The sequence below is a fragment of the Dermacentor andersoni genome, chromosome 1 (assembly GCF_023375885.2).
Source record: "Dermacentor andersoni chromosome 1, qqDerAnde1_hic_scaffold, whole genome shotgun sequence".
Lineage (NCBI taxonomy): Eukaryota > Metazoa > Arthropoda > Arachnida > Ixodida > Ixodidae > Dermacentor > Dermacentor andersoni.
In genome coordinates this window covers 297,792,210-297,817,494 of record NC_092814.1, presented here as the reverse complement: position 1 = coordinate 297,817,494, position 25,285 = coordinate 297,792,210, and the positions used below count along the sequence as shown (strand labels likewise).

General features: G+C 41.5%; 1 protein-coding gene across 1 annotated transcript in view; it reads left to right on the top strand.

The window, feature by feature from the left end:
• Window positions 1–25,285, top strand: part of bchs (WD repeat and FYVE domain containing 3 bchs) — a 255,193-nt gene that overhangs the window by 140,704 nt on the left and 89,204 nt on the right. The window contains exons 37-46 of the mRNA XM_050196790.3: window positions 2,683–2,884; window positions 6,936–7,007; window positions 8,207–8,293; window positions 8,392–8,530; window positions 8,705–8,873; window positions 11,839–12,033; window positions 12,706–12,804; window positions 13,052–13,129; window positions 13,507–13,639; window positions 17,196–17,287. Of these exons, the coding sequence (XP_050052747.1) occupies window positions 2,683–2,884; window positions 6,936–7,007; window positions 8,207–8,293; window positions 8,392–8,530; window positions 8,705–8,873; window positions 11,839–12,033; window positions 12,706–12,804; window positions 13,052–13,129; window positions 13,507–13,639; window positions 17,196–17,287 (1,266 nt within the window). The remainder of the gene's footprint in view (window positions 1–2,682; window positions 2,885–6,935; window positions 7,008–8,206; window positions 8,294–8,391; window positions 8,531–8,704; window positions 8,874–11,838; window positions 12,034–12,705; window positions 12,805–13,051; window positions 13,130–13,506; window positions 13,640–17,195; window positions 17,288–25,285) is intronic.

Genomic DNA, 25,285 nt, shown 5'->3' with positions numbered 1-25,285 from the left:
ATAGCTTGTTGCAGTGTATGGCCCATACACTGCATTGGGATGCAAGAAATGCCCCTAAGGGCCGCACGGAAGTTTCGTGCATTGTCCATCACCGCATAGACTGGCACTTTCTGAGGTGGCAGCTCCCAGTTATCCATCATTGCTTGCAGGTGCTCCAAGATGTTGCAAGCAGTGTGGCTCTTGGTCACACTCTGGTTGTCCAATGCAAAGCTTCTAATCTCGAAGTTCGAGGTTAAGCAGTGGCAGGTGAGGCTGATGTAACTTTGGTTAGACCTCGACGTCCACATGTCACTCGTAAACAAGATCGACTCTATGCCTTCCTGGAAGTCCACATGCATTCTCTCCTTGACAGCCCTGACTGTATCTCTGTACAACTCCAGGATGATTGTCCTCAAAAACGTTGTGTGGCTGGGTATCTTGTACAACGGCTCCATGGGGTTCATCAGCTCTTTGAAACCTTGATTTTCGACACAGATGTAAGGCTGAAGGTTGAGCACCAGCATTCGGCCAATCCTGATGGTTATCGCCGTTCTCTTGCGCTGCGATAGGTCTTTGCCCGACTTCAGCACACTTTTGATGAGCGGCTGTGCACCGTCTGGTCTTCCTTGCTTCCCGCTGTCTCTCAAAAACACTGTGTAAAGAAAAAATGCTTGTTCTTGAAATGGTTCGCAAGTGGCTGCGTCATACTCGACGGCATTCGAAGTTTCGTTTCACAGCTTTTACACATTGCCTTTTAGGCAGAGTTCTTTACGAAATGTTTCCAAATGGTACTTTTCGTTCATTCAGTCATGTCGCCCCTGACCGAGAGCAGGTTCGTCGGACTACGTTTTCCAACAGATAATGCAGATGAAATTCGGGAGCAGAACACATCGGCTTGGTTTCCGATAGCGAGGCACTTGGTGGTTATACAGATACAGATACAGATACATGACGCCAACAGCCTGCGATGTGGAGCGCAGGGTGGAAACAGGGGAAGAGAAACTGGCACCACCTCTATCCCACTTGCAAAAGTAGGAGAGAAATTGGTTGGCTCTGCGGCCAAGAGGTTGCGCGAGTGCCACCTGCGCCCGCCACGCAGCGACGCGACGCAGCATGCTGTGGCGGCCATCGGGCAGTGGTGCGTGGTTTCGCAGTTAGCAATGGTGCGCTTTTGTTTGGTGCTCGTGATTTGCAGTCTCCGATTCCTCTCAAGTGGATCTATAACTTTTGCTTTTGAAGGAAATGAGACATGATGCAACTTTGGTGAGCGGCGCAAACAAGGCTGTGTTTATCAGGTTCATGGCATTCAAACTTTGTGTATTTATAGTCTGTGTGCTAGACCATGATGAAACAGTAGAACTGAAATGTGTTTCGCATATTACCCGCCGAGCAGGCTCATTGAATATATTGAATGTTCGAGTAAGCAAATACTTAAGATTCGATTCGCAAATTTAACTATTGGAACAGTTACAATTTGATTCGTATTCATATATTTGAGTAGTCACACACCACTAGTTATAATGTGTATGTACATTTTTTACTTTTCGAGTCGTCCAAAGTTGCACCTCACCGAACACTTTCCTCTCCACGGGAAAATAGACAGTTTTTTAGGTAGTCTAGTTAACTATTTTTTACTGCTGCAGCAAATGCTTAATATAGAATGTATGGTATTAATTTGTAGAAGGAATGTGCTTTCTAAGGGTATTATCTTCAAGCGAACATTTTTAACAATTGTTTGAAAAAAATTATTTAATAAAAAAGTTGTTACGAAAATGAGAAAACTCCATAAAAACATTGATGCTGCTTTGCACCAAAAGAACATTGGAAAATTTAGAAATATACATTTTGAACAAAAAGGCTGTATACAACATTCCTGCATATATATAAGCTTTCTATCTGTAGAAGTTCGTTATATACAATGAAAAATGTTAGCCCTTTGTGCTTATGCGGTGGCTCTTACGAACCACCGCGCGGCACTGCAGAGCGCAATAATTGTGCAATGCCAAGATCCAGTCCCGGCCGCCTTCTTGCACAAAACTACACTCTTTGCGCCGCCACCGGCAAGTGGTCCTGCTAAAACAACTTTGAGACCCTGCGGATAAGAACTGTAGCCTGTAGATATCGGGTGTAACACACCCGATATCTTTAGATCTGAGTGCGGCAGCGACAAAACGGTTCGACGTAGAAAACGAAACCTGCTGGCAGATACCTGTTGACGTTCCAGGGCTATTTATGCACTTTCGTCTTCCGTGCTGAAGTCCAACAAATCGAAATCATCGTCCAAGTCTGTGCTGCGACCACCATCAAATAGAGTCTGACGCGGGCTCACTAGCATTCATCGAAATTCGCCGTTTCTGAAGGGCATCGGCGCACCATGTCGGAAGCTATGAGCACTCGTCAAGCCTGATTAAAAAGCACATAAAAATCCCCCTGCGGTGAAAAAAAGAAATACGAAAGCAAAACTAGAAAAATAGTTTCTCTTTTATGCGCTAGATGACGCTAGCTGTCCAAAAGCATCTCGAGCGCGACAAAAATTTGAAGTTGAAGCCATCGATAACGGGCTATCAATGGGTATAGGTGCGGACAGGAAAGTGTTAAATTCGTGTAAGAGTAGTATTTTAGACTGGGACTTGTCACCTATGCCATGTCGCCACATCCTCGTGACATGGTTTGTATGCATTGCAAGCTGTGTTTATATTCCAGGCCTTTCCAAGCCATGCAACTCTGAACCAGCAAAGAGAATATGTGACAGAAATCCTTTCATCGCTCAGAGAGCACTTATTGGCTGCCGATGTGTTACTGGATGACCAGACTGCCTTACCGATAACAGCCGGTGGCAAATACACAAACATTCCTCCAAATATTTTCTACCTGACGTCCTGCTTTGTTGACAAGCTCTGGCAAGGTGAGTGTGGATTGTTTGTTCAAATAAATGGTTACTCAGTTAAATCTGCTTAGGGAAACAGTAGATACTGATAGGAGAGTTGAATGTAATTTAATGCCCAATAAATACCTGACCTCAGCATATTCTTGGATTATACTTATGCAAGCACAATCAAAAGTACACCACAATCGTAAAGGACAGTCACTTGAAAACTTAACACCCAACAGTAACTCACTCCAATTTTGAGTCAGCTACATGCTGCAGCCACTACTGCTGAAATATGTATTCCAGTGCCATGCAAGATGTTGAACATCTGTGTAAGAAAAGTGTCCAGATTGTTTCCGCAATAATTTGTGAACAGTGTTGAGCACATTGTCACCTAATGATGCGAGTCATATAAATTTGAAATGTTGCGCACTGTCTTGGTCTTCAGTATATTGGTAACTGCTAGGCTGTATGCACAGTGAGCCAATTGAGTCTGCATTGTGCAGAAGTCGAAAACGGTGAGCAATGTCTTCACTCAGATGCTTTTCTGTTCCCGAGCTGGTTACCACAATAACAAGCCTCTTGTCGTAATTGTGCCTAGCAACCAGCAAGGACAACTTCACCTCAACGCTGTATTTACTCGCATGATGAACGCACTTTTCTCCCGAAAAATATGCGTCAGGGGCATTCATTATGGTACGTTCATATGCAGGGTAAAATTTGAGCAATTTTTTTTTTTTTCCGTGGCCACCTCCAAAAAAGTCACTTTCGCCCTAAATGCGAACCATCGATTGTGATAGCAAATGTATAGACAGCTACACAAAGTAAGGATAGTAGTTTTATTGGCCATATAAACTTGCAAACATTGTCTTCAATGCAAACTGAGCAGCGAAAATGCAGCATGCACAAAGCTATGAGTCACCATCGACTCAGCCCCCGACGCAGATCGCTTTGAAGATAGGGTGCTGTGGCGGTACAATGCGCAGTTGCTGCCGAAGTAAAACGCCGCACCAGTCCCCCCCTCCTTCTTGTCCCCCCAGCGCCATGCGCGTGACGGAAGACAGTGTGTTCCTTCCCACTTTCCTCCCTTGTATACGGGAGCTTGAGCCTCGATTGTCGACGCCCCTCCGTGCACGGTCGTGCAACACGCAGTTGCCACCAGAGGGCAACGCCACTGCCCCCCCTCCTTCTGTGTGATGAAAGACAGCACACGAGATTGAGCTGCAATCATCGGCTTTCCTCGCACGCTTTCACTCACTCCTACAACACATGCGGCTCGCAGCGACGACAACGAGGACGGCAAAAATGCACGTAGAGCATCCATATAATTGCTATCGCAATAAAAGTAGGAGACACAGTATGATTCGACATACGACACAGCGATGGGCTCAATCTCACCCGCCGGACGCCATATCAGATGCCGAATCGTACCGTGTGTCTCCTACTTTACGGCAGCAAGTTCAGGGTGCGATCATTATGCAAGTAAATATGGTAAACATGCTGCTCATGCCAAAATAACACAGGGATGTGTCATAGCTGTTAGAGGGCATTTAAGTGTTCCCCAGATATAGTTCTAAAAAGGCCAAAGGGAACGGTTCATGCTTGGAATTTGTTTGGAAAAATTTACGGCTATCCCATAGAAAGACCTGTGCACTTCCCTTTATTTTGGTGTGCCGAGATTTGAACAAATATATTTTTCTATACACTTGACATCCTGTGTCTTTTCACTTGAAATAAGAGCTCAGTGAACCTTGTAAATCCACAAGAATAAAATTATGCTTGCTTTAAACAGTAATCATACTGCTATAGTATATACAATGTTTGATTGCAGAAACGCTCGTGTATCAAGCTTTGTGTGGACATTAAAGAACCATGGGTGGTCAAAATTAATCACAAGTGGAGCCCTCCATAACAGTGTCCATCGTAGCCTCCCTGTCAACCCCATTAGTCCATTCATCCTATATTCTTCCGAGACCCTGCATGCATTATATTGCATATTGCCTTTAATGCTTTTTAGAATTAACTCGGAAGCGATTGTGTAAAAATATTTATCCCATATATGAAGTTAGATGCATGCATAACTGTACAGAAATGGTTTAGGCACTTTCTTGCCATCAGGCTTTGAGAAAATTGATCCTAATTTGATCTTGAACTTTGTGTAATCGCAGACAATGAAAAGAAGCCTTGAGTTTTGAATGCCACGAGATGTCATGAAAATCTAGGGCGTAGCATCAACGGGCTAACCCGCTGCGCAGTATCACAAACACATCTATGTGTTTAGGCAAAGAACATCGCTCTTTGTTATAACAAACATGGGGAGACAGTTACTTTCTCCATGCAGATTAAGCTGCTGCTTTCGGTATCATAACTGCTGTATTTAAATAACAAATGTGTTTCTCACATTCATAACATACCATTCAGTGGTAATAAAAACTGACTTGAAAAGTGATGATATCTCTGAGCTGTCTTCATGTTTCGGGAGAACATGATGCTTGTTTACAGCCCTTACCAGGGCTGCTGCTGTGGCTTCTTCGTCTTCTTCTTTTAATTTATTTTTCCTCTTGCTTTTGCTTTGAAGTGAGTCTGCAAACACATATTCATGATTCACAATGAACCAAAATTTATTGCAGTTAAACCTCAATATAACAAACTTCAATGTAACGAAATTCTTGACCTAACCAAGCATTTTAACTTTTTATGAATTCTTGTCCAATGAACACCATGTGTTTAGAACCTCGATAGTTTAACAAAGTGTGTTTATACACGATTTCAACATAACGAAATTTAACTGTCGCCGCGAAGGAATACCAAGACAATAATAAATGGAAACTTCTGCGGATGCAGATCATCAAATAGTTGAATTATAAGCGATTGTCTGCGAACGTACCTCTCCAATTGTGTGCCATGCAGCAACCGTTGAAGTGAAGCAGCATCATGTTCCGTGTAAATTTAAGCATCATTCAAGTGAAAGACTGCAAGGGTGAGCCGAGAACGATGGTGGCTTGATGAGCACTGTCTTCTGCATCTTAGCATGAGCACGGGGAAGAGGGTGTTAGAGAGCGATCTTTCAGTAACATGCCCAAACACACGTGAGGAAGGGGAGGTTGGTGCGCATGTCCTGTTTTAGCGCGGCCAAGGCGGCACGTAGCCGTAACCAGAGCCTATGAGCCCTGTTTTAGATGTAACCTGCCGCGTGAGCAAAGACTTGGGGAGCTGAAATGGTGTGGCATCATGCGCTGTCTTCCTGTGCATTTAGTGCTGGAGGGTGCGTAATCTTGCATTTCGAAGACATGTTGAAGCGAGAGCCAGATGAAGCGTTCACTCCCTGCTGCTGGTGCTTTTCATGATATGTTGTTTCACTGCCCACTGCTGGCAACACTATCAGCAATGGGGGCAGAGAGGATGAGCGTGGTTGGTTTCACTTTCTGCCGCCGATGTGAAGATGTTGTTGACACAGCATGAAACTGTATTTTTGATCACTGACTCTTAAATTCAACAAAATGATTAGTATTTTTCTTAGTCATATTTGCTTTCCCTGATTGCCCGATGATTTGGAAAATATTGCACCCCCTTCCATGTAAGAAAAATCCATCAGCAACTGTACTTATTTGCATGAAAGATTGAATTTCAATATAACAAAGCAAATAGCCGATTTTACTGATTCGTTATATTAAGGTTTAACTGTATATGCAGGTTTCAAAAGATTGAGATACTGGATTTACCATACAAACTTTCATTTATCCTGATGTTAAATATAACTAAGGCTTAACTGTACGCATGATTTTCTCGATCATTTTAGATGAATTTTGGCACAAGGTGTTCATTGTGTCAATAACCAAGCACTTGAGCATGCCAATGCCTGCACAATTTCTCAAGCCATTGCAAGTGCATTGAGCATATTTTCCTGTGCTTCAAAGCTTCGCTTTTGTCTTGACTTCTTGCACATAAAAGTAGAATGTCGGAGCTTACCATTCTGAAGTAAATTTAAATTCTTAGAAGAGCATGATACCTCCACTTGCCTCTCATTAATTAGAGTCGGTACTCTTGTAGACTCAACACAGTGTACTCTCACTTGACTGTATTTTAGGTGTATATACCAGAGACCCCCATGAAATCTTGGATTTTATCATTAAGCTTCTTGGCCAAGTCAAACGAAAAGGTATGCCATGTTTTATTTTTTTGCTGTATTTCAGTAACAATTATTTTTTAGATATTTGCGTGCAGAAAAAAAACATTAATTATTGAGTGGCTTTTGGTTGGTCATGAACATGTCTTGATAAGGTAAAAAAAAACTTACAAAAGGGTTTGGGAAGCAAGAAGGTATATTGTACCCGGCTGATTACTATATTTTCTGTAATCTAAACATCCTTTAGCTTAAAAAACCCTGTAATCTCAACATGAGAGAAACTGAAAAAAATATTTGTTACAGAAATGTAAGTACTCTCCTTGTGTCCAAATGTTGACGTTTGAAAAGAAGTTGTTGTCTTTGCAAAGTCTTTCAAAAAGCATTGCATCACAAACAACCTGAGTGGCACTGAACAAATTCTATTGTGAGGTACTGAAAGCATGTGCAGAAAGCTGCTCAAGTATTGAAACAGAATACTCTAAATTAAGTTAAATGAGTGACTGACTGTGAAGGAGTGTGGTGATGGCTAACAGTAATTTAGCTTGCCGGCCATAATTTTTTTCATGTTTTGACCAACCTCCGACTGGTAAATTTTGAGTTTCTGTGTAAAAAATTATTTGTATTTTGAAAAATTTGCAATAATGCTTTATTTGCTTAAAATGTAAGCGCCGTCCCTCAGTTCGGTCATGATTGAAGGCCATAGAAAATAGCTGGCAGGGGGTGATTAAAAGTAAAAGAAAATATTATTTCTTTAATTTTAATGTAGTGTTGCAATTTTAAGACCAATTAATGAGCTAAAAAGCTGACTGAATAGAACCACACCGCTCAATCAATCACCAATGAAGAACAGATGATTTAAAGAAGAGGTGCAAAATTCTTGGACATATTTTGAGTTTCTTCAACGAATCAGCCTCCCATCCTCACCTCACTTTGCTATAAATTCCCTCTCTTCCCATCCTGGTAGTGAGCTTGTTATTGTGTTGTCAACATGAGTAATGTAAAAGCGGGCATCATGCTTGACTGGCTCTACCAAGTCTGACACCTGACACTCAGTTCAGCATGATGTGTCTTTAAGCTCTCTGGTGACCTCCAGACCACATACTAGCTGCCGCTATTATGTGGATTACAAGTAGTAACAGTTCTTTTCCTTTGTGTTTTCATTTAATGTTACGTACATGTTTACTGTTTGGGATTTATTTGCAGAGTAACTGCTGTTTTTTCTTTTCTTATAGGCATGCATGTGCAGACAGAGAATGTCTATAGGAGCCTGAACAGAACCTTGTTGTTTATTCTTTCAAGGCCTACAGAATGTGTTGCAGGTTAGTTTGATTGGCAGTATGCTTTTCTGCTTTGTTGATTTCACGTTTGCTGGCTCTCAATGCATCAGTTAATCCACTGCTTCTCCATTCTTGTCCAGATCAAATGACAAAGCTTGAGTGCCTCCAGAAGATGATTATACACAGAACACTCATGCTAGTCGCAGCAAACTCCGAAGCTGAATTTATTCCCTGCCTGTGTTATTGTCTTCTACAGCTGACAGCTGATGCTCAGATCAGGTAAGTGTAAAAGGATGCACTCTGCAGGAAAAAAATAATAATTTTAGAAGTGTTTTAACATTCTATAGTTGTTTGGTCAAAGCATACTATGTTCAGTCTGCCCTTTTTATGTAGGTAACTGCAGTACGCTTTTTGTCTCCTCAATGGACATGGCTTCTCTTGTCCTCTTTTTAGTATGGAGACTGTGCGTCGGACCACCTGGCACATCAATCCTGCTTCCTTTTCGGACCGCACTAGAAATGCTGCTGATAATAAAAGCTTGAGCTCTTCTGAAGAAGGACACCTGTTGGTTGCATCAGCAGCCTGCAAAGTTTGGGAGATAGTCTATCTCTCTAAGAGGCAGGTGAGGAAGCATTTTATTCACCGCCTTCCAGTTTAGACGTTTCAGTACGGCTTGTTTAGCATGGAGGGAGCAGCACTTCTTCTACTAGGCTACGGGATTCCATGGCAGAAGGGGGAGCTATCAGCCCTCAGAACTTTCTGGTGATCTCTTTAAGCACTCACCAAGTAGTACCAGGCTGCCTAGATTCGGTGTTCAGACAAGAACCAGTGAACTCAGCATGGCATGGTTTATGACTGAGAAAACATGCTGCAAGTTGATTGCAGAGAAAGGAGGACTGTATGGAAAAGAAACCAAGCACCACCGCTACACCACTTTACATTTGTAGTGGCTTGTACAAAATGGACCCTTTTCATAATTGTTAGGGCTAGCTCTCCAACAAGGCAGTTTGCCAAGGCAGTGTAGTAAGCAGAGTGTGCTTGTCTTATGAAATGGAATATGTAGATGTGGCTCTCATGATAAAACCATGTGCAAAAGACCAGCCCCAACGTGTTCGTCTAATCATGGCCAGTGACACCACTAGTTGGGCAAATGTGCAGTTTTTACAATTAAAATGAAATTATGTTCACATCCTAGTATTCATAACATTAGCAAGTTTCTGTCATTACACGGCACAGTATAAAGCGTTGTTTACTAAAAGTACAAATGGACCATTATGAACAAATAAGCAGCTTGTTTTGCATACGCAGGACTCTTCAAAGAGTGCAAATGATCACTGTTGAGCTGGTTAAGTATGTCTCGCTGAGTGACAGCAGCAGCTCCATTGCGTACGTTGTCATGTTTTATGCAAATATTACTATGCCCTTGGAGATTAAATTTAATCTATGTTTGCGGAAATTTTGTGTTTGATTGCGCACAGTTGACGTTCCGAAACATTGAAATGCTATTAGAAAAATGGTCATGCCTACCAACAGTGGCTATTCAATTTGGAGGCCAAATCTAATAGTTTGTTGTTCGAAAGGTTTGAATATTCACAAACCTCTAAAGAAAAGACCCTATAATGCTAAGTTAGAATATTGTGCCATTTTCAAAAGCTCTTCCACACAGCAGGGCTGAAACCACCAGCAAGGAATACTTTCATCATTACTGTTTGAAGCTTCTTAAAAAGCTAACACAACAAACTTAGTACAAATATGAGCAAGCTATGATATGTGCACTCTGATACAGCTGTAGTGCATCGCCTCTTTTCAGCCTTACTAGCTCTTGATGTTTGAAGATTCCCATTATAATGTAAGCAAGTAAAATACATGTTTGACGTAATAGTTCTGTGGAAACCCGCAAGGTGGAGAGGTGGAACCGCAAGGTGGAACATGTATTAAAATACGTGTTCTTTGCTCATGTATGTACAATTGTGTGTGAGTGTGTTTTTTCTTTGTTCTATGCAGCTTACCTGTACTTGTCATTTTGTAAGTGGTACCTTGTGCATTATGTTCACAGAAGTGCTTTTCTTTTATTTGTTATAATACTTTTCAATATGTTCACCACACTGTAATGTGTTCGAAATTATTGCTAAGGTGTTTAGTGTGCTACTGTGCTATGTTCATCGAGCTTCTGGCTACCCTCATGGTTAAAGATAAGATGGCCCAGCAGAAAGCAGTGAGCCTTTGCGATGCTCCCATAGTACTCAATCATTTTGCTCTAAGAGAGGCTGGCCACAAAATAACATGCATTAGCAGCCTAACCCCTGAACATATAAAGTGAGCTGTCAAGCGTGGTATGTTGTGATTGATAAAAGCAAGACAAACTGCAGCCTGGACATGTAGGATTCATCTTATGTGATACAGTTGACCTCAGCGAATTCAACCTCTGTGGGACTGTAGACATGTAGGATTCGTCTTATGTGATACAGTTGACCTCAGCGAATTCAACCTCTATGGGACCATAAAATTGGTTTGATTTATCTTAAGGGGCCCCTCACTAGGTTTGGGCATTGCAGACAGACAAGCATGGTGTGTAGATCCTATGCTGACAATTGGAAATTCTTGATCCAGTGCCAAAGTACCAAATGGCTGCACAGCGAAAAACAGCTGAAGTTTCATGGAAAAGCCAGTTCTACCTTCCCCTCGTGGGAGCCCCACTTCTTGCTGGAGAATCAAGATCACACGCCTAGACACGTCTACATCAGACATGCCTGCAAAGTCCCCGATTATAGTGCTTGACTTGAATAAATCATCCAATCATCCAGAAAGTGCAAAACTGCCACTGCAAGTACACACAGCAAGAAACATAAAGAAGAGAAGAAAAAGGGCTGAGGTGCTCATAATTAATGTAAACATGATGTGGTCTCTCAGCTCCGGTATGGAAGAAGGCAGGGTAGTAGTAATCTCATGTGAGGACACTTGGCAAGGCTAAGGGAGGGAGTGCTTATGCTTACAGTGAAGCTCGCCTCCTTGCAGCATGGCAGTGCAACATTTCAGTTTCTCTTATCTCCTCTAGTGATGAACCGATCTGAAAAGTTCTTGCAGTCAAACATCCCCTGGTGCAAGATCACGCAAGCACCTCGTTTATCAAATGTTCAAACTCCTACGTCACTGTGTAAGTGGCGTTTAATTGGTGCTCCCACCTTGCCATGCTGATGATCACTAACAAAAATGCGGGGCCGGTAAATCATGAGCGTACGAGCAAACGTTTGGAAAGCAAGATGCTTGCGCGATCTCGCCTCTGGATGGCACTTTACAACTTCCAGTGCACAACTGACGTTTCCGATGGAACCTGGTGAGGGACCCTGTAACATTCAAGCTGAAGAAAGCGGTTGACAAACATGTTGTCTTTGGAGATTTCTTGCATGCAGCCAGATAAAAAGTCAGTTTGAATCATCTAACATCAAATTAATAAAGGTTGACTTGATTGATACGAGCTGGTTGCATGCATGTAGCTAGAGCTTGGGACTTCAGAGGGTCAGCCGTATTGTTGGAACACATCTTGCTAGGCTTGCCACACTTACAGGCTGCTACATCCTGTTGTGCAGGCCTTGGAAGAGTTATGCAAAGTGCCACTGCCTGCAGCTGAGGGCAGCTCGGGGGGCCAGATACCCGACCTGCAGAGCCTGTGGGAAGTTCTGCATGAGCCGCTCTGCCGCGCCTGGACCAATTTCCTGGATCTTGAGCGTAAGAGTGGCTACACGCGGGAAGTCATGCAGACGCAGATGCAGACTGTCAGTCAGGTAAGTGTGCTCAACTGCCGATAAAGTCGACTCTTGGCTTTCCTACATTTGACCAATCTTGCTGCTGTTTTGGTGTTGCAAGGTCAAATTCTATGCATGAAAAGAATAAGGAAAGAACTAGAAAGCTTGATCCAGTGCCAGCATTATGACAGGTGTAGTTATCATCCAGGTGACAGGGGTCATCACTGGCAGGATTTACAGGGGCTTACCTCTTTGATGAGGAGGCTGGGAAATAAAGCATTCCTTCGTAAATAATGCTGCAGACATGTTGTTAATCTTACCAGTGGTCCAGTCATTTTGTTTCAAAGGCTGAGTTTTCCATTTTGCACTGTGATTATTTGTTTCATAAGGTATTTTAGACACGTGTTACAGACTCTGGCCATGCTTACATCACTTTCTGTGCAAGAATTAGTATCCTTAAATTTAGTAGGCTTTACTGAGCATGATGGCATATAATTATTAATATTTAGTTACTCAAGAGAGGCATCGTTACCTTGTAGACTTTGTGCTTGTGCAAATGCCACAAACACTAGCAAAATCTTTGTGAAGCTTGACAAACCATCAAGTCAGTGCCTTAGGATGAAGAAATACTTGTGCATGTTTCAAGTGTTGATGTAACACCTGGCATGAGCTGCTCTTATTCTTCTTCATTCCATTTCTTCCTCCATTTAGAAACTTCAAAAAGTGACTGGTGGACTCTCGAGGCTCGCAAGCCGAAAGATCAAGAGGGAGCAGGCTCCTAAGGTGACTCTTAGCACCATGACAAGCCAGGCAAGCCTTGAATGCATCTCTTTTACAGTGCGCGGCATAAATCAAAGGACTTCTTTTCCACTGGCTTAATTAAAGTCATGTGGTTGTGGCTAATCGAATTATTATTATTATTATTATTATTATTATTATTATTATTATTATTATAGTTACTAATAGACTCGCTAAGACAGGAAAAAATTTGGCCATTGAACTTGTCATCTTTTCCATCTTCACTGTTTGACCTCTTCATTTTGTTGGTGCTTTCAAGGAGGTGGAAATGTGGACGCAAATTCATGTTTCCATTGTACAAGAGCTCGTCGACATGCAGTTAAAGCGACATCAGCAGGTCAGTATGTTAGTTTCATCATACGTGAAAGGCAAAGACTGGAAAACATTTTTTTTTCTTTATGACTTTTTGTCTAGCTGAAATTCCTAGTTCACTGTGATCACACCATGGAAGACGGTGGGACTAGTTGTTTAGATTAAAATTAATTCTTTTATAAAAGGGCATATGGCCTGCACCTGTCCCTTGTACCTTCATCTGGTCCTTGCCCTCCCTTCCTTTTTTTTCCACTTGCACATAGTTAGGTTTATCTTTAATTGCATGATAAATCATAGGACTCGGGATCCTCACTTTTGTAGTCATTAAAATCCTGAAACTAGTCAATCATGGGTTGAAAGCCTTTTTTGTGTATGTGTGTGCGCATGCGTTTTGTAATGCAGAGTCAGCAGCATCTTCTGAAGGATGTCTTTGAGGACTGGCTGCAGACTGAGTCAGAGCTGACTCAGGAGCGGGGTCTGTGGGGCCCAGTCGAGGGATCTCCTTTAGACAAGTGGATGCTTGACATGACCGAAGGTATTGCTGCATCAAGCGACTAGTACTTATCTGTAGGCTCTCGGTCACCTTCATGGGGCTGTGGTGTTGTTGCTGCTGTTGTTGTTTGCATAAACAGTGGGAAAAGCTTTGTGTGGTGTGTAAGTACACCATTCCTTGTGCATCGGCAGCGAGTCAGGAAGGATGTGCACATTCAGGCCACTGCCCAAGCACCTTGATTCTGAATTTTTACCAGTTACTCTTTGCACTAAGCAAAGCTCACTGCCTATAGACATACACTCTTCCTTTTCAAATGTGTGAATCCGGGTCGGGACCATGTGACACTTCAATTAAAGCACTCATTCAAATAACGCAATTTCGTGTTGTTTACTGTAAATTAGTGCAACAAAAAGATGAGCACAAGAGAGGAGATGGAACATGAGTGCCTCTGTTGGCAGTTTGTCTCTAGGGAAGGATTCAAAGCATACCTTTTGCCATGCTGGTGCACCAAGAATAGTCACAACAAAGTCACATATGCATCAGCATGTCACCAACTGACATTTAAAAATTCTTACTGTGCCAAGTACAGCAAAAGAGTCTCACCTCACTGATACCTGAGCTGCCATTCTTTCTGATTGAAAAAAAAAAATGCTTCCATCTCCAGCCTTGAGGTGGTGTTAAAACTCATGCCTATGATATCCATCCCCAAGAAGCATGCATGCTTCAGATCTACATTCAGTAACATGGGCTGGCAAATTTGTGCCCTTGCCTTCCTCGTATCTTACATTTTAAGCACATTTCTTGGGACTCTTAGTCTGGCCTATGTACACTTTCCTACAAGAGTATGAGACTGTCGTTGACGCTTCATTTAATCTGGTCATGTGCACTGCCCCCTCAAGTCCTGGAAATGGCAAATATAACTTGCATGGAGCTTGCCGATGATGTAATCTATGGATGCGCTGCTGTAATTAAACTATGTGCCATTTCCATGTCCTGCAGGAAAGTGCAGTTTGTCCAGACTGATTGGTGTATCAGCAACCATCTTCAGGTGCATGCTCAGAAAGTGAGAAAGGAGCAGGACAAGGTCACACATTTTTTAACCTATGCTAGCCTATGTATGTTTAAGAGGTCTATTCTGGGTAGGAGGGCTAGATAACTTGAAAGCTGGTGATGGAAGCTTTTTTTATAGCTATAGCTGTTAGATGTTTACTCCCTTAACCATTCTGATGCCTACCATTGTTGCTGATGACCACTGCAGGAATCCTGAAAACCTTTGCGAGAAACTTATGCAGAAAAAAAAAATCTGAAATACCCCACAAGGATTCAAACAGCGGACCCACAGACTACCATTTGCAGATTTTTACCGCTCATCTACTCCACTGATATTTAGTCAGAGAAAAATACTGCACCAAGAAAGAGCACAGCTGCTGCCAGCTGCTATAATTAGCCAACAACCACTCGACTTCTCCTCTTGTCCTATGGATGGCACCAGTTTTGAGGCCTCCTTCATCGTCTCGTAACACGCCATCATCCCAGTTGCAGAGGGCTTCTTGATGAAGTTTCTTCTCAAAAGGAGATTACTCACATGCATCTGTGTATCTTTACGTCTACCGATACGACATAAAACTGCAAGATTTACTGCTAAGTTATGGCCCATAATATTGCCCCAGCTATCACTTCGCAGCTTTGCAATAGTCAAAACTGCACCTTTCTTCTTTTTTTTTTAACAGAAAGAATGGTACTTCATATATACTGGTGAGGCTTTTTTGCTGCACTTGGCAGAGTGTGGATATTTAAACGCCTGCTTGTGATGTGTTTATGTGGCTTTGTTGTAATAATGCTTGGTGTGCACATGAGTGAGAAGAATAAGAGCAATCGAGAGGCTTGATTCCTTGTTGATTACAACCACACCAAGGCAAGAGACAATGAAGCCAAGGAAAACATAAGGGAAATTAACTGTTTGTTTAATTGAAATGTAGGAATGGAATTGAAGAAAACTTGCTGCAGGCAGCCATGAGTGCTCGCGCTGGCTAACATTCCCGGGGCTAGATCTAGTACACATACACAAATACAAAAAAAAAGTATACAGAAAAAAGGCCGCCACGCTAGCTCGATTGGTTGGACATTGCACGCATAATATGAAAGATGTGGATTCAGTTCCCACCTGCAGCAAGTTGTTGCCACATGTCCAACATGCTGAATTAGGTATTTGCTGATATTTCGAGCAGTTTCAGTTTCATATAAGCACCAATTTTGGCTACTTGGTCAGAATTGAGCTCCTCCTGCAGCTGTTGCGCTTTGACACAGAAGACTGAGAAGGCCTCTGTACTAGAGAACCAGTACCAGGGCTTCAACACCGAACCAGAAAGATGCAGAAACTTTGAGCTGTGCATTGTTCACATATTAACACAAGTCAGTGCCTGACTGGACTGATAACAAGAGCAGTCTTCAAATGGTGTGTTGTGGATGAGCAAAATAATTTATTGGGTGTGCTTGCTGGGTTTGAGAGAAAACATTTGTGTGTGCAGGGACAGCTACGTGGAGAAGGCAAGGCATGTAGACATGAGGATGATACTTTATACCCCTGTCACACAGGCACTCGAAAGTCTTTGAAGAAAAACACTTCTCCCGAAAAAGGGTTTCACCCGCAGACAAACGACAGGGAGCGGTCTCTTTTTCAGAAGCGGTCTTGTCTGGAAACGGAGTTCGTCGATCTCTTTTACGGACGAAAAAAAGTAGCCTCGAAACCAGTGGGCGCGAGCAAATATTCTATGTTTTAAAGAAATACGCAAATGCATATTTTTTTTGTCGCCTAGGCTCATCGTAAAAAATTATTTCATGTCTCGCAGAAGGTGCAGTACACCCAGTAATGCTCATTTTCTTCTGTACTCTCGTAAGCAGGTCGAACGTGTCGCGGATATCACGTGAGGGCACTTACAGACGCGTGCTGTGTGGACAAGAAAAATCGCGTGCAGCATTGTGAGCATCGATGGCCAACGCCACGGACGAAACAGCCCTGGGCACACGCAAAAAGCACTCTATGGCGGGAACGCTGCAGCCAACGCGATAAAAGCCCAATGTTGCCAGACAAGCTTGTGCACTTCGCTAGTCCTGCAAATGCTCTTTAATGTGGGAGAATAAATCTTTGCTATAACGTTTCTTGATCTGACATTGTTAAACTTATGTATTTGAAAAATGTGTAATACAACAACTTTTCACTTATATTTCGAGATAGATCAATTTAATTGGCCCGATTTTGTTTCGAACGCCAGCGCCACGCTTTCGGTAGCGTGTCCAGAAGGAAACACTAATAAGAGATTGTGAGTGCCATGTGTCTGCTGTGCAATGCCTCTTCATTAAAAAGTCTTTCTAGTTGGTAAAAGACCGCTTACGTAAAAGAGTTTTTGCATGCTCGTGTGACATAGGCATAAAACTGTGAAGCGGCTGTTAGGTTTTGCTTTTTCTTCTCCGCAAGCCCTCTGAGTAACACACTCTTTGCACTTCCCCGTGGGTATATTTTAGTGTTTGGAAACTCTTCATTCCTTGGTTTTTGCCTTGTGCTAGGCTCGTTCCTTAAAAAAGCACTTTGTTGTTGCAGCTGGCCCATGTCGTATGCGCAAGAAGATGGTGAAGAATGACCTGTTCTATCTGCACTACCCATATCGGCCTGATGTGGAAGGAGGGGAGAATGTGAGTATCATGTGCCTAGATGCTCCGCTAATCTCAGTTTTTGTCGTGAAACAGGTGTCGCTGTTTGTTTGCAAAATTTTTATTAATGTAAACGAGTGCTCACCTCACGGAAGTGCAGTATATTAACAGTTTTCATAAAAACATGCTAAACCGAGGTATTGTTGCGATATATTAAGTATGACATTTGCTTATTGTAGTGTTTTTACAGAGCCCTTTATGTGACCCCCCCCTGTGTCTTGCTCACGTGTGCCAGGGACTAGCTCCTGATTGTAGGAATTGTAATATAGTATATATTATGTAGTATATATATATGTAGGAATTGTAAGAAAGAAAAAGAGGAATAGTAGCAGAAATGACAAAAAACGGATTGGAAGGCTGCAAAGGCATAGCAGAGGCAGCATTTGTTTGCCGATAATTCCAGTCGTAGAAGTATTCAAAAATACCTTCTTTGGAAGGTATATTTGTAAGGTCATGCTCAATTATACCAGACACATGCCACGACTTTCTTTTAACGGGAGATGCTAGGAAAGAGTGTGTTTTTCTTTCTTCTTCTGAAAATTACTGATTTTTCGTTTTTACTTGTTTTTGGCAAGTTCAGTTTCTCTACTTTTATGACAATAAAAATCATAGCTGAATTTGAACTTCAAATGGTTTAAAAATCACATTCAAAGAGCACAAGGTGGCTGTTAAAAGCCCAAAAGTGAGCTATTTCCTAGCGTCCTGTAACCGACTAACATGGCCGCTCACCATTGCGAATCGTGTCAGGAGTTCAGCCAAGCCGCATTCTCAATATAACCATGGTTGCCCGAGCTACCACAGAGCAAGAAATATTTTTTTTTTTTTTAAACATGACCTTGTTGCATTTTCCGAGCGCTGTGTCTGGCTTTTAAACTGTAAAATCTGTTTTTCTCAAAATGCAATTTGGCAAGTTTTTTTAGTTTTCCCATCTTGTTTTGGGTACTTCCAATACTTGGATTTGGATGAAATATTGCCCATATCTTTTTTAGGATGTGAGGAATGACATTAACTCCTTTAAACTTCTCAATATCACTTATATATTTTAGACAAGTTTCAACTAACACTTACTAGGGTCTGAACTTGGGAAGAACCGGGGTTCCAGTTTTTCACCTTTATTAACATATTTTATATGCACTTTCTAGGTAGTTTTCTGCATTCTACTGTTGATGTTGAGGAAATGAGCCATCAGTGGTCCATAATTATAGAAGTTTAGGGATAAAAAGAAGTGGAGGCAGAAAGGCCTACATTTTTTATACATTGTCATGGTACAGAACGAAAAAACTGCGACTCGCTATAAAACTGATTATATATTTGTAAACATGTAATTATTTGTAAGTATTTGTAAATTGTAATTATGTAAACAGCCGGAGTTTCATTTTCGACTAGAGTCTTCCCTTAAAATGTTTGGCAGGACCCTTTCAAAGGATAACGGACAGTCCACTTTCACTGCACAGTATTCTGTTAAGAAAAAAGGTGCATTGGTGTGGGTGTCAGTTCACCAACCATTATCCCACTCTAGCATCTGTGGTGTAAGGTGGTACCACAGATGGTTGCTACAGCTAATCTCTTTCAAGCCTCATTGCTCCTTACGAGTTTGTTTCTTGGTTTGCCCGTTATACATGCGCTCACTTGTGTGATGCAGTGCTTGTGAGCCTCTCTGTCTTGAGGAAACTGAAGGTGCCAGCTTCGTTGTTGGTGGCTTCCCTTTTTCTTTTTTTTTTTCAAGTGGCTTTGTTGCTGTGCTGATGTTGGTTCCCTGTGATGCAGTGCAGCCTTTTTCACTTTTCTTTGTTTTTATTCGTCTAATCACTGGGGAACCGCAGCAGCATATCATCATAGTTTACAGTGTTGACTGGTGCAACATTTATATTTTATCACTTAGTTGCAAGTTTCCCAATTGAGAAAAGACACTTGTACGGTTAGACAAAACAAAACATTATAACAAGGCCCAACACGTCTTTGGTCTTGAGGACTACGATGGCTAAGAAAATGTGCTCATAGTCTCATTAATGGTAATTGTAGCATAGTCATAAAGAGAGCATGCAAGCTAAGTCATTATAACACTGCATAGTTGTTTCAGAACTCAAGGGTTTAAGTCAATTGCTTGTTATTATAGATGGCTTACCTGTGCAATGAAGGTGGCATCAGCTCCTTAGTCCTGCACATTTTTTTGTTCACAGCTTTGTTTACCACAAAAGACTGACTTGAAATTAAACGTGCTGTTGCTCTCAACAAAACAGGCAAGGGATATTGAGTGAAACATATGCTTGGTATTGCAGAACCTTGTCAATGCACATCTGAGCTAGAAAAATATCAGTTTATTCTTTTTTTTTTTTTTTTTTTCGTTCATCAACTTTTACCACTATAGCACATGGTAGGCCTCTCCAAATCCAGAATGCTGGCAGCATTCAAGCCGTAGATAGAGACAATAGCACGAAATTATGGCCATTGTGTTCATTATGCCCCAGGAGCTATACATGTTATTGTGTGGAGGCAAAAATTTGTGCACTGTAAGTAAAGAAGTCCCTAACATGCATTTGAAGCCCCTTTCAGAGTCTGCAAAGCAGCAGCATCTTGCAACATAAAAAATTATATCAACCACTACATGTGGTGGAAACCTCACAGGTGTGAAATTTCACAAAAGCCTTCTTTATTGAGTGTTTACATCGTGGAAGAAATAATGTCCTGAAATTTTGTTGCTCAAGGCACATTCATTTACCAAACATTGATGAGCATGTGTTCAGGTGTGTACCTTCATACACACACATTAAAAATACCTTTGCAGTCATTCTGGCCAGGGACTATTTCGCACATTTTGGATGCCATGTAGAAAGAGCACTTGTGTAAGCAAACATGTAGTAACTGATTTACTTCTGAAAATTCTTTATTCCTGAAGCTATTGTACAGTGTACAGTCTCCAGCCAGCATGACATTGTTGGTGATCACAGGAACCGTTTTCGCTAGGGTCCTCATTGTCGCTTTTTTTCCCCAGTACTTTCGTCAGAGGATGTTTGCTTGTTGTCTGAAGACAGAATGTATTTCTGTCGGCACTAAATTTATCTTCAGATTCACTGAGCTGGTGCGAGTTTTTTTTCCTTAAAGCACACGAAAACATTGTCATCCCCTCAGTACTTTGGGCCACGAAAACCACGTGCAAATTCCTTCAAGTCGGACGTTAAAAATCTGCGGCCCTCGTATGCAGATGCTCTAAAGTGCTATTATCAGTAGTTAAAAAATTTCCTGAAAGATCTTGCAACAAACACAAAGAAAAGAACCAGTGCACACGAGTGGCGCAACGTGTCGGGTGCCTCCCAGCATCTAATTTAAACCAATATTTTCATGTGTTGGAAGAGACCTGACGCATGGCTGCGAAGGGTTAAGCCCATAATAAATGTTTACACCGTATCTCAGCCAAAACATAATAGAAGTTTTGTGATCAAGCGAGTGCACTTTGCGCAATTACATTGTACCAGAACTAAATGGTCAGTGCTTATTGTGTATATATTACCGGTATGAATGCTTTAGTGCCAGGTGTACACTTTACCATAGATGTTAAATATCAATGTATTTTATGCTTCATTCTTTGCATATGCTGTATTATTATGTTAATTTGTAACATTTATGCTTGTTCATCATGTTTTCCTTGCATATTTACGTTTCCTTTTTTCTCACAGCTTGCTTGTAAGCCAAATCTTGACCTTTCTACTTGTTTATAATGCAACATTGTGCACTTCCCACCTTACTGCTTTCTTGCAATTGCTGAAAGTAACTCTTTCAAGCATGCATAAACCAACTAATTTTCTTCAGCTGTAGCATTTTAAAAAACCCTGATGGATTTCCTTTTGGGAAACTGGTATGGGTTTTCTTGTAACATTACACTGCAGTCCAAGTAATGCCTTTCCTTTTTTTTTTAAGTTTCTGTGCAATAAACTATGGTCATCTACAATTATTCAGACGTGAAGATGACTGCAGAAGTGTTAGAGTAATTCTACACTCAGAAGGAAAAAAGAAATCTATGGTACAAGAAAAGCAATGCCTTTGCACTTTACAAGGCTGGTACATGTAGTAAGAAAAGATTGTTAACTCTTTCCGTACCGCGCCCATTGTGCATCGTTAGCCCGTTAACGATGGTTTGACACGCTGCTTTCGAGGCCTTCCACGCCGCTCACGGACACACTGCGCTATCAGACGTGAAGGAGGAGAACTATATTTTTATTTTCTAAGCAGTTTCCTTTTTTCCTGCCAGGCAGTGATTTTTGAATGTACTTTGAAGTCTCGCGATCGTCAATGTAGAAAGCAAAAATGGCTGCCCACTATCGAATGTTTGAAACACCGCTTTCGAGACCTCCCGCACCGCTCATGGGCACACTTCGCCATCGAACGTGAAGGAGAACTATATTTTTGTTTTCTAAGCCGTTCTTTTTTTTGTTTTTTTGTTTTTCAAGATGCGGTAATTTTTGAACACGCTCCTAAGTTTTGCGATCGTCAAAGTGGGAAGCAAGAATGGTTACCCCCAGGAGTGGCGCGCATGCTTCAAAAAAATCGCAGATCTCGCAATTCCGCTCTATCTGCGGCTCATTTTATTGATGGATCAAGCAGCAGTGAGTCTGAAGACTCCGCCTTTTCGTCGGACTTAGACTCTGAGAGCGATGACGACGCAAACCAGCCCGGAACATCGGTGGCCGCAGCCCAGCATGCCCAAATGTAGGGCTTGCAGTTAAATTTTTGTACTGGGATACCTGTTCAATGAAAAGCTTTGATTTTTTTGGAAATAGTGCCTACTAGATGGCAATACATTTTGTATATCTCATTGTTTTTATTACATATTTTTCATAGTAGATACAAGCGTGTCTTTGAAACTTTGGTTAGTATTATCCCACAATCTTGATTCTGGCAATTTATATCTTTTTTATGACATATATCTTGTTAATTAAATTGTTATGCATAAAAGGTGCATTAATTCTGCCTTTTGCTTATGCGTTACATACAATATACAGTGCAGTAGTTCCTTCAGAAAGAGAAATCTGGCTTAACCTATAAAAAAACCTATCTTCTCCATGGTAGGGAAAGAGTTAACAGAATTTGTCCTGGTCTTGCACCTCATAATGATGTGTGCATGAAATTTATAAAGAATTGTAGGTTTCCATGTTCACTCAACTTGTGGTGCATCTACAGCGCTCAAAAATTGAAATATGTGCGAACAGCAACAAGCAGACAACAAATGCCTTTTACGGGTAATTACATGGAAGTGCGACATGTAATCGCTCTGTAGCCAGTTTATAAGCATGGAGTATTCCCAAGGGTACGCTTTGGAATCTGAATTAAGCCGCTGTTACAAATGCAGGCGAACCTGGAAATGAAACAACGCATTGGAGTAGTTTCCGAATTGTTCTTGTTTAATTTTCTTAGCGCTGCACATCATGCATCATCGCTATGTCATGAAATGCAAATCGCATACATCTCCCTGTTAGTAGCAGCTGTACTGGTAGGTTTTGAAGTTTTCTGCATACATGCTAGCTTCCCCTGTTCTGCCCTGTAAGTGCACATGGAAACTTTAGTGAATATCAGCCATTATTCATGTTCGTCATCTTTTGATCAACTGTGGGCCAGCATGCCACTGCTCATACAGTTGTTCAAGTAAGCTACCATAAATGAAGCATGCACTAATTGTCTCTAGCTTGTTATGTGATAACTGCTGCAGCACCAAAAGTGTGTACTGGTGACAGTCGGTGTGCTCACCCTCCTTGCAAAAAGATTTCTTTGTGAAAATTTAGGGTAACATCTGTTTAAAACATCGGTAAACCAAAGTGTGGAATGCAGCCCATATCGTGAGTCAAGTTTAAATCTCCATGTGTGTTTACTATAGGATTGGCCACCTTTAACTTCCTTCATGGCTATATCAACCATGCTATTTCGTTAGACAAGTTTGGGGCAAAGTCAGGTGTGATCTCATCACGACTAGTCTTGGCATACAAGTGCCACTTAAAAAGCGAAGTATAATCACTTTGCCAATTTATTTATTTATTTATTTCAATGTACCTTACAGGCCCCAAGGGGAGCATTGAGTAAGAGGGGCGTCATTGAACAAATGACAACAGAAAACTGATACGTGAGAGCTAAAAATGTTTACAATGACAATGTGCTTGCAAAACAGTGTTACAACGTTCTGCTTGCTGCACTATGGTGTTTATACGAAGGACAAAAACGAGACAGACACACATATGCGCAACATGTAACATCTCGTTTTTGTCCTTCGTGTAAAAGTATAGTGCAGCAAGCGGAACGATGCCATACCAACTAGCCCTAGTCAAAGCTTTATTAAACAGTGTTACAAATAAAAACGCTAAAGCAATACATAGAGTTGTCAGGAAAGGAATCAAAAGTACAGTTCACGGTAACATAAAAAGCAGCACATCACTCGTGCAAAATAATGCACATAGCACGAGCACATAAAACAGAAACAAAATTGAAGCAACAAATTGAAAAAAAAAAAAAAGTGGGAAAGAATAAGAATGCCCAGAGAAAGAGGCAGTTCAACCCAGCGTACAGAACGGCGGATTGGAAAAAAAATAGAGAGAGACAAGGCACATATATGACACGTATTGTATGATCATATCATAAGAAGCCAGCAAACACTGACACTAAAGACAACATAGGGGAAGTTACTGGTGCTTAATAAATGAAATAAAGAAATGATAAATTAATGGAAAGTGAAAGTGGATGAAAAAACAGCTTGCCTCAGGTGGAGAACGATCCCACAACCTTCGCATCCGGCAACATTGATGCCTTCAGGTAGCATGTGTGGGTTTATTGACCGGTTGCCTTCACCTAAAAAAATCACTTCACGTGACGCCTGCAGCAGAAAGGACGTTCCACGTCCGCCGCCAAGGTCTGTGAGTGGTGGTGCTGGCTATCACTCCCAGGGTTCTGCAAGGAAACATAAATACCCATGAAAGTGGACGGGGAAACGGCGCCGCGGTAGCTCAATTGGTAGAGCATCGCACGCGAAATGTGAAGGTTGTGGGATCGTTCGTTCCCCACCTGCGGAAAGTTGTTTTTTCATCCACTTTCATTTCCATTAATTTATCCTTTCTTTATTTCATTTACTAAGCACAAGTAATTTCCCCTATGTTGTCCTTGGTGTCAGTGTTTGTTGGCTTCTTATATGACCAATAAAAAATCGGGCCCCTTGGTTAACCCCCTTTCTTCACGTATTGTATGATATCTCATATGTACAGGTGAATATATTTAGTATTATGATGAAAACTCCGAGTTCAGTAGTTGTCTGAATTTATCATTGCTCATTTGCACGATAGTGCTGCTAGGAAGTGAATTTTATAACCGAATTGCTCATGGTATAGCTGAGAAGTTAAATGGGTTAGTGTTTCCATAAATTCAAGTGAGGCATAAATCATTATCAAGTCGTCGTGATGTGCAAGGCGTGCATTTTAGTGGCAAGTTTGATGGCTTCGGTTGATAAACATGTCTACGGAGCAAGAACAGGAGTGCTATGTCATGTCGGCTACTTAGTATTTGAAGGGAAAGGTCAAGTTTTATAAGAGTAATGCTTGACTTGTAGTTGTAATTGCGGGAAATGAAACGACCAGCCCGGTTTTGGATGGCTTCTAAGATGCAGGTTAAGTATTCATGGTAGGGAGACCATATAGGGGACATGAACTCAACCTTGGGGCATACAAATGATAGGAATGCTAATTTGCGGATTTTAGATGAGCAGTTACGCAAGTTTCGACGAATGTACTCGAGAGATTTGGAAGCATTTGCGCATATGGTTGTGATGTGAAAGGCCCAGGAAAAGCTCAGTGTAAGATAAACGCCTAGATATTTATATACTGATGCCTAAAATACTAGATTTGTGTTTACATAATAGGAAAAGCTATGATTTGTTGTTTCTCACTTGAATGTCATTACTTTGCATTTAGATGAGTTAAGTTTCATTTGCCAGTCTTCACAGCATTTGTT